Below are 9,936 nucleotides of genomic sequence, written 5' to 3'. Positions count from 1 at the left end.
CGTGCAACTGACATGAGATCAAAGGACATATGTTACTGAAAAGATATCAAAAATGTTATTTATGAGATATATAATATTATTTATTGTTTATTATGGTGCTCCGTGTTCCAGTTTGTCTTAATATTTTAGGTATTAGCCCCTCTCTCCCTTTAATAGCCTTCACTTCCTGTCCGCACCGGTTCTTCCACCCCGTCGCTGCCTCGTCCTTGCCTCACCCCTCACCCCCTCACCCCCTCACCCCTCACCCCTCACCCCCGTCAGGCCAGTGGTATCGCCCATCGTGACTGGTTGGTTCTTTGTTTTCAGGCCTTGTTTGTGCATGTCTACTGTCATGTTGATGTACGTGTTCTCCGTGTCGTGCTAACGTGTGAAGAACATCCATGTAGCCTGGTATCATTCGTGTGGAATCAGTAAATATGTACCTCAGATGCAGAGTTGAAATAAAAACATTGTCACTCCTGACGGCCGGCTCCCTCTTCGTGTTATATTCACTTTAACCGTGCAACAGCGACCGTATTCTGTCACTTCTGCTTTCATTCCTATTTTGTCAAACCAACAATTGACCATTGACAGCAGTTATATCATACAAACTTAAACTGAAATAGGATAATTTACTCTCTTTGCACAGCGCTTTTCTCCAGTCAGTGTTAGGTTAGGGTTGACATGAAAATAAAATAAAGCATTAAAAATAGTACTCGAGCCAGACTTTGTTCACACAGCCTTCATGCTGTAGCATATTCCCAGTAGAGCAACAGTTTTAATAGCTTGAGGCCATTGTTTTGAAGAAATTCAAAGAATAATGCATTCAAATCAAATGTTAAAATATAATGCTTTTCATCTTAACTGACATCAGGATATTCACCACTGACTAAAGTATTGCAGTGTCACATTTAAACTTTTTTTTTATATTTTCACAAACGTGCATGCAATAGAATTCCAAACATCAGCATTATAACGAGCTCATGAATAACAAACATTACAACTGTCAGTCGTTCATATTCGGTGAAGCCATTCCTTGTTCTCAACGTCTTTTGGTCATAATACTGATTTTATTCAGCAAAACTGCGACATACGTGTTACGGCCAGCTTAGTCCTCCAGCGGATTTGTGACCGCTGGGTTCGGGTTCGGGTTCGGGTTCGGGTCAGCGGTGATAGTCGCTGCAGACTCCAGACGCTCTGCGGCCGCAGCGTCGTCCCGTAAACAGTTCAATAATGAAGAAAAGAGACAGACTGACTGTGATACGTTTCTAAGTCATAAGTTTGATAGGAGGAATAAGATCGACGAGGATGCCGATTACGACATAACACCGGGACAATAATACCCACAATGCCTCTCGGCGGAACCATTGGCTTGTGCTGCACGGTCGCAGCGCGCGGTCTCTTTTTATGTTAGTGTTACGGAGTTAACGCTTTTTGGTTGATATAACTGTCCGAGAATCATCATATAGCGTTTTTCTGAGGGGGAGACACCGACAAGCCGCCAAGATGCCGCGAATCATGATTAAAGGAGGCGTTTGGCGCAACACGGAGGTGCGTGTTTACATGGCTAACGTGCTAACATGCTAACGCTTCCATCAGAAAGCTATGGGTCCAGCTAGCATAAAGCTGGAGCTCCGTTTACTTCATCTGACTCGTCTAGCAAGATTAATTTGATCATAGTGTTGTGGAATGTGTCTGAAGCGGCTGTTTTAGTTTTGTGCTGAGCTGTTTTTGCAGTTAGATGTATTATTTGATGTCTGAAGAAGTTGCAGCTAAGCTAACGGAGTGACCTGAAGCGCCTGCCTGCTGCTGTGGAGTGTAGCACACTGCGTGGCTGAGTGGTTAAACACTGCTGTGTTTCTGTCTCTTCCCGCTCTGACCCTGATCCTGACCCTGACCCTGACCCTATCCAGGATGAGATCCTCAAAGCAGCGGTGATGAAATATGGGAAAAACCAGTGGTCTCGTATCGCCTCCCTGCTGCACCGCAAGTCCGCCAAGCAGTGTAAAGCCAGATGGTGAGTTAGAGACCGTCCGCCAGGTTACCAGTTACCTGCTGGCAGTGACCAGCTGGTTACCAGTTACCTGCTGGCAGTGACCAGCTGGTTACCAGTTACCTGCTGGCAGTGACCAGCTGGTTACCAGTTACCTGCTGGCAGTGACCAGCTGGTTACCAGTTACCTGCTGGCAGTGACCAGCTGGTTCCCCTTCAGTTCCACTCTCCTACAGAACCGCAGCCAGTGCACACAGCTGTGGTGGTTCTGAATTATTGCTTTTAGTCTTGAAAAGTAGCCAAACACCTGCTGGACTCGAGTCCGGACTGGAGACCGGCTCAGGGCTCGTGAGAGAATGAACCGGTCTGGGATCGTCATGGCAGACCAGCCACACATCCATCCAGCGTTTCTTCCTGCTCACCCTGGAGCCACCTCCAGCTCCCTGTGGACCAGGCCCGGGTCCACCTGGACAGGTCTCCGGTCTCTCTCAGGACCAACACGGAGACACACACTCGCAGCAGTTCAGCTCACACACACGTCTTCACCCTGGGAGGAGACGCACGAGAAGACACGTCCTGTAAATATAGTTTAAACGTCAAGCTGTGGAAAATCTGTGTGCTTAATCATGGATCACATTAGTGTCATGTTTGACTCGTGTTCAAAGTTTATCTTGTTTATAAAGTCAGTTCTATATGAGTCATCTGCTGTAAAGCTCCAAATCATTTCTTAAAAAACTCCCGAGCTGTTTCATGCACACACATACACGCCAGCTCTGCCGGCGCTCCAGAATCACAGCTTTACTTCACTGGTTTGGTCGCTGTTGACCGGGATGACAGGAATGTGACAGAAGCGTTTTTTTTATTTTGGTGTTGTGGGCTCTTGAGGTTCAGCTCTGATCTGGGACTTGATGACGGCGAACGCAGTTTGACGGTTCGGTTTGCATTTTGAAGGAGACCGTTCTGTTTTCCTGTGGAAGCGGCGTTCTGAGGTTCTGTTCTGCCTGTAGGTACGAGTGGCTGGACCCCAGTATCAAGAAGACGGAGTGGTCCAGAGAGGAGGAGGAGAAGCTCCTCCACCTGGCCAAGCTGATGCCCACCCAGTGGAGGACCATCGCTCCCATCATCGGCCGCACCGCCGCCCAGTGCCTGGAGCACTACGAATACCTGCTGTACGCCTCCTCCGCCTCTCACACACACACACACACACACTCTCCTCCTCCACCTGCTGACACCACCCGGTGTGTGTGTGTGTGTGTGTGTGTGTGTGTGTGTGTTTAGAGACAAGGCGGCACAACGAGACAATGAGGAGGAAGTGGGCGACGATCCAAGAAAGTTAAAACCAGGAGAAATCGACCCGAACCCGGAAACTAAACCCGCCAGGCCCGACCCCGTGGACATGGACGAAGGTGCCGAGAGAGCCGCCGCTCCGCCGGTCCGGCTCAAGCCCGGCGCTAACAGAGCGACCCGCCGGTAACGGCGTGTTTCTGTCTCCCTGCAGATGAGCTGGAGATGCTGTCCGAGGCCAGAGCTCGTCTGGCCAACACCCAGGGCAAGAAGGCCAAGAGGAAGGCGAGGGAGAAGCAGCTGGAGGAGGCCAGGTACACACACACACTGACCCACACACACACACACACACACACACACACACACACACACACAGCAGTTCAAATGAAACCTCCCGCTCTGGACTGCTCCCCCTGCAGGCGGCTGGCTGCTCTGCAGAAGCGGCGGGAGCTGAGAGCCGCGGGAATCAACGTCCAGAAGAAGAGGAAGAAGAAGAGAGGAGTGGACTACAACGCTGAGATCCCCTTCCAGAAGAAACCTGCTGCGGTAGGAGGAGCTTCAGCTCACCCTGCACACACACACACACACACACACACCTCACGCCTCATATTCTTCCTGCTGACTCCCCGCTGTGTGTTTTGTGTCTGAAGGGTTTTTACGACACCAGCATGGAGCAGTACGACCCGCTGGAGCCCAACTTCAAACGGCTCCGGCAGCAACACCTGGACGGAGACCTGCGCAAGTCAGTCTCACTCACACACACACACACACACACACACACACACACACACACACACACACACACACACACACACACCTTTGAGTACTGCTGCATCTTGATAATTTACTTTGGCTGAGTTTTTTTTTTTTTTTTTGTTTTTTTAAGACAAATCAATTATTTCAGGTGGTTTTTTAATTCTTTGAAAATTTGAAATCATGAAAATCAACAATATCTCTAAATATTTAAATATTACATCAGATTAACTGGAGTCTACAGTAATCCCAAAAGGCTTGAAGCTTCCTGAGTTACATGTATAAATGGAGAAATGAAAGTGACAGTGAACTTTAGTTTCTGGAGACGCTGCGAGCGTTCAGACATCAGACACGTTAAATCCAGCCTGAGACACGACCGAATCCCGTCTGACGGCAAGACGGACGCAGTGAATCCCGTCAAACGTAGTGAAAGAAATGTCCTTTTTCCTTTGATTCTCACCTTGTGGTGTTCTGCTGGCGGTGTGCGTCTGCCCTCTAGTGGTCGCTGGAGGAACGTCACAGTGGAAATTCACATTACTAAAATAGAAACGATCTGAAAAGCTTCGTATTTGGAAGCTGGCCGTTCTCGGTCTGGTCTGGATTTCACCTGATGGAGATGGCGAACGTTGCTGGAATCGTTCCGTGTCTGAAGGTGTGTTTAAACGTGTCGTACAGCGAGCGCGAGGAGAAGGAGAGGAAGAAGGACAAGCAGAAGATGAAGAAGAAGAAGGAGAGCGACCTGCCGTCCGCCATCCTGCAGACCAGCGGCGTGGCCGAGTTCACCAAGAAGCGCTCCAAGCTGGTGCTGCCCGCGCCCCAGGTAAGCCCCGCCCCCCGGGGCGGCGCCCGTCGACCCGCCGGGACGAAACACACACTCAGTCTGCGTCCGGTTCTGCAGATCAGCGACGCCGAGCTGGAGGAGGTGGTGAAGCTGGGCGTGGCCAGCGAGGTCGCCCGCCAGGCCGCCGAGGAGAGCGAGAGCGGGAACCCGGCCTCCTCCACCCTGCTGTCGGAGTACAGCGTCACCAACGCCATGGCGGGCGGCCTGCGGACGCCGCGCACCCCCGCCGCCCAGGACCGGATCCTGCAGGTCCGGAGCGGTCCGCTCTGCGGTGAGATCCACTTCAGAGGTCAGAACGAGCAGGACACCGATTGTGTGTGTGTGTCTGTGTGTGTCTGTGTGTGTCTGTGTGTGTCTGTGTGTGTCTGTGTGTGTGTGTGTGTGTGTGTGTGTGTGTGTCCAGGAGGCCCAGAACCTGATGGCTCTGACCAACATCGACACCCCCCTAAAGGGGGGCCTCAACACGCCGCTGCACGAGAGCGACTTCAGCGGCGTGACGCCGCAGCGGCAGCAGGTCCAGACGCCCAACACGGTGCTCAGCACGCCCTTCAGGTAGCCCGCGGCCCACGGTTCGATTCCCGCCGGCGGCCGACGTCCCGTAACCCTGAACACGCTCTGCCCCGCAGGACGCCCGGACCCGGCCAGGGGTCGGAGGGCATGACCCCCCAGGCCGGAGGAGGCGTGACCCCGCGCGGCGCCGCCACCCCGGGTCTGACCCCGGGCCGCACGCCGCTCAGAGACAAGCTGAACATCAACAGCGAGGAGCAGCTGGGCGACCCGTCCTACGCCAAACACCTGGTGAGGCTGCATGTTCTCCCTGTGTGTGTGTGTGTGTGTGTGTGTGTGTGTGTGTGTGTGCGTGTGCGTGTGCGTGTGTTAAACGGCCCTGCTCCTCCGCCCTCCAGCAGAGGGAGAGCCTGCAGCAGCTCCGCCAGGGCCTCCTGTCCCTCCCCGTCCCCAAGAACGACTTCGAGATCGTCCTTCCCGAGAACGCAGAGAAGGAGCTGGAGGAGGCGGAGACGGACTCCGGCTTCGTGGAGGACTCGGCCGACATCGAGGCCCGCAAGCAGGTAGGGAGGCCTCCGTGTGTGTGTGTCACTGTGTGTGTCACTGTGTGTGTCACTGTGTGTGACTGTGTGTGTGTTTGTCCTTCAGGCTCAGCGTGACGCAGAGAGAGAGAAGGAGCTGAAGCTGCGACACACTCCAGTCCAGAGGAATCTCCCCAGACCCACCGAGGTACCGACCAATCACTGATCCCCTCCATCCCCTCTCCCACCTCCATCCCTCTCCCACCTCCATCCCCTCTCCCACCTCCATCCCCTCTCCCACCTCCATCCCCTCTCCCACCTCCATCCCCTCTCCCACCTCCATCCCTCTCCCACCTCCATCCCCTCTCCCACCTCCATCCCTCTCCCACCTCCATCCCGTCTCCCACCTCCATCCCCTCTCCCACCTCCATCCCTCTCCCACCTCCATCCCCTCTCCCACCTCCATCCCTCTCCCACCTCCATCCCCTCTCCCACCTCCATCCCTCTCCCACCTCCATCCCTCTCCCACCTCCATCCCCTCTCCCACCTCCATCCCTCTCCCACCTCCATCCCTCTCCCACCTCCATCCCGTCTCCCACCTCCATCCCTCTCCCACCTCCATCCCTCTCCCACCTCCATCCCGTCTCCCACCTCCATCCCCTCTCCCACCTCCATCCCTCTCCCACCTCCATCCCTCTCCCACCTCCATCCCTCTCCCACCTCCATCCCTCTCCCACCTCCATCCCCTCTCCCACCTCCATCCCTCTCCCACCTCCATCCCTCTCCCACCTCCTCCTGCTGCTCTGATGAGCAGGAGTCTCCAGATGTGGACATCTGGAATCCATCTTCAGTCGTAGTTTGTCTGACCAGAGCAAGGTTTACTGCAGAGGGTCATGACTCCCAGTCCACACTCTCAAGGTTCTGGTCCTGGTCCTGGTCCAGACTCTCCTGGTCCTGGCCCTGGTCCCAGCAGAGCCTCCTCAGGTGTGTGCTGTCCCGCTGTGCAGGTGAACGAGTCGGTGCTGCGCCCCGCCTCCATGGAGCCGCTGACGGAGCTGCAGCAGGCGGAGGAGCTCATCAAGCAGGAGATGATCACCATGCTGCACCACGACTGCCTGCACCACCCGCCGGGCGGCTCGGCCAATCAGCCGCCGCGAGGCAAGGGCCGAGGCCCCGCCTCCACCTCCAACAACGCCTCGCACATCAGCTACCTGGAAACACACCAGTACAAGACCACCAGCACGGAGGACATGGAGCAGGTACCACACACACACACACACACACACACACACACACACACACACACGTTTTACTTCTATAGTTGTGAGGACTACAGGTGTCAACGTTTACAATGTTTTCTACTGGTGTGAGAGGTTCCACGTGACCTCAGAGATCAGGGATCTTTCTCTGGCAGTGGCGCTCTATCACCACTAGAGGGCTCTGTCTCCACTGAAATACAGTCCCTCATCCCCATTCTGCTCCTCACTATTCATCATGTACAAGAACACACACACACACACACACACACACACACACACACACACACACACACACACCAGTACAAGACCATGGGTGTGGTGCGCTGACTGCAGTCACCTGTGTCTGGATTGCCATGGTTACGAGTGCAGTGTGTGTTTCCATGGTTACAGGTGTAGTGTGTGGGTTGCCATGGTTACTGGTGTTGTGTTGTCTGGGTGACCATGGTTACAGGTGTAATGTTTTATTTGCCATGGTTACAGGTCTTTTGTGTTGTGTGGGTTGCCGTGGTTACGGGTGTTGTGGGTGGGTTGCCGTGGTTATGGGTGTTGTCGGTGGGTTGGCGTGGTTACCGGTGTTGTCGGTGGGTTGGCGTGGTTACCGGTGTTGTGTGTGTGTTGCCATGGTTACGGGTGTTGTGTGCCGCTGACAGGCCAAGGCGCTGCTGGCCTCGGAGATGGAGGTGGTGAAGGCGGGGATGGGCCACGGCGACCTGAGCATGGAGGCCTACAGCCAGGTGTGGGAGGAGTGCTACGGACAGGTGAGTACCCACAATGCAACAGCTGCACACACACACCTCACCCTGCACACACACCTCACCTCACTATCTCACGCACGCACACACACACACACACACACACACACACACACACACACACACACACACACACACACACACACACACACACACACACACACACACACACACACACACACCTCACCTCACTGTGTGTTGTGCTCCCCCTGCTGCTCAGGTGTTGTACCTGCCTGGACAGAACCGGTACACCAGAGCCAACCTGGCCTCCAAGAAAGACCGGATCGAGAGCCTGGAGAAGAAGCTGGAGGTCAGACAAACACACACACACACACACACGCTGGAGCCCTCCTGGTCCTGGAGACGCTGACCTGGTGTTGCTCCTGCAGGTGAACCGGGGTCACATGACGGCCGAGGCCCGCAGGGCCGCCAAGCTGGAGAAGAAGCTGAAGATCCTGCTGGGGGGCTTCCAGTCCCGAGCGCTGGGGCTGCTGAAGCAGCACAGCGAGCTGTGGGAGCAGGTACACACACACACACACACACACACACACACACACACACACAGCCGCTGCCCCTCAGCGGGCCTGTGACGGCTGTCATTCCTCTGTTGTCCACCAGGTGGAGCAGGCAGCCACAGAGCTGCAGACCTTCACTCAGCTGAAGAAGCAGGAAGACACCGCCATTCCCCGCCGACAGGAGGTGAGAGCGCCGCCCGGAGGCGTCGGGGGAGGAGCCGGCGTCGCTCGGCCCTCGCTGTTGCTCGTCTTTGCTCGTTGTTGCTCGCTGTCGCTCTAACCGGTGGACCGTCGGGTGTTGCAGGCTCTCAGGGAGGACGTGGAGCGGCAGATGGAGCGCGAGCGCGAGCTCCAGCAGCGATACGGAGAGCTGCTGACGGAGAGGGAGGCCTTGCTCAACAGCACTCAGAAGTACTGAGCAGCTCTCTCACACACACACTCACACACACACTCACGCACTCATCGGACGACGCGCCCTGAAGCCGAGGTGTTGGACCCCCCGCTGTGACCTGGCCGCCATGTGTTTCTGTATCTGTGACCAATAAAGCTTCTTTTAAGACTCTGGGCCTCGGCTCTTCTCTGAGCTTCATGACCAGACCAGGAGCCTGTTGGAGGGCGGAACGGGAACATGGTCCTCCCGGTGAACACAAGCTGCCGTTTCAGACGCCGAGCGAATCATCTGTCTGTCGAACCTTCAAACCTACACATTTCAGACGTGTGGCCGAGCCGGGCCGAGCCGAGCCGAGCCGGGTCGGGCCGGGCCGAGCCGGGCCGGGCCGGGCCGGGCCGAGCCGAGCCGAGCTGGACTCGTGTCTTCAAACAGGCGAAGTCTCACTGAAGCTGCAGCTTCACTTCACAGCATTTAAAAGGTTAAATTTGAGCTTTTGCAGCTTCCAGAACAGGAGCAGAGCTGTAGTGTGGAGGTGAAGTTCCAGTCCGGCAGGTCAGAGGTCAGCTCATGTTCCAGTGGGGTCCTGGAGGTCCAGCAGCTGCAGGAGGTTGGGCAGTGAGCAGCTGGAGAGGAAGTGGAGTCCTGGAGCCTCACAGCAGCTTCCTTCATCTTCAGGTTCAACAGTCGGAGCTCTGAAGAGCAAACAGGAACTCTGAACCCAACGCTTTTTCAGTTTTTTTCAAATTTTCTCTTTATTTTGGAGGTAAGGCCATAGCAAGACCATCAAATGGTGAAAATTGAAAAAAAAAATGTTTTTGATTAATTTCACTGTATTTTGAAGGTCAGGCTGTCGTAAGGCAATTGAATGGCGAAAATTGAAAAAATTAATTTTCACTTTATTTTACAGGTAATTCTATAGTCAGACCATTTTGTAGTAAAAATTAGCCTTCCCACTTTTTTCAAGTCGAAATAAAAGTGTTGTCAGAGTAAGACTATTGATCAGTTAAACAACAAAAGCAAAGTTTTTCTTAATTGCATCAGTAGAACTGTGGGAAGGCGAAAGTCAGACTGAGTGAAAATTGTAACAATAAGAGAGAATTGAACCAATGACCTCTTGAATCGGATGACCTCGCTCCACCAGC

General features: G+C 54.3%; 1 protein-coding gene across 2 annotated transcripts; it reads left to right on the top strand.

Moving 5' to 3' along the window:
- The first annotated feature begins 1,324 nt into the window (after positions 1-1,324).
- On the top strand, positions 1,325-8,967 carry cdc5l (CDC5 cell division cycle 5-like (S. pombe)). Of its 2 annotated transcripts, none has more exons than XM_030106757.1 (19): positions 1,325-1,530; positions 1,893-1,996; positions 2,979-3,140; positions 3,250-3,377; positions 3,470-3,569; positions 3,675-3,801; positions 3,906-3,997; positions 4,684-4,828; positions 4,907-5,098; positions 5,253-5,401; positions 5,476-5,647; positions 5,758-5,919; positions 6,005-6,085; positions 6,885-7,136; positions 7,787-7,894; positions 8,109-8,198; positions 8,278-8,409; positions 8,507-8,587; positions 8,708-8,967. In XM_030106757.1, exons 1-19 carry the CDS (start codon positions 1,486-1,488, stop codon positions 8,819-8,821), a joined length of 2,436 nt encoding a protein of 811 aa, XP_029962617.1. In that variant the 5' UTR covers positions 1,325-1,485; the 3' UTR covers positions 8,822-8,967. The 2 variants fall into 2 exon arrangements, with proteins under 2 accessions (XP_029962617.1, XP_029962616.1); XM_030106756.1 differs by having other exon boundaries at positions 5,755-5,919.
- Positions 8,968-9,936: the final 969 nt, after the last annotated feature.

Source organism: Salarias fasciatus, chromosome 13 (assembly GCF_902148845.1).
Source record: "Salarias fasciatus chromosome 13, fSalaFa1.1, whole genome shotgun sequence".
Classification (NCBI taxonomy): Eukaryota; Metazoa; Chordata; class Actinopteri; order Blenniiformes; family Blenniidae; genus Salarias; species Salarias fasciatus.
Note: the sequence above shows the minus strand (reverse complement) of the source record. Positions and strands in the feature narration are given on the sequence as shown.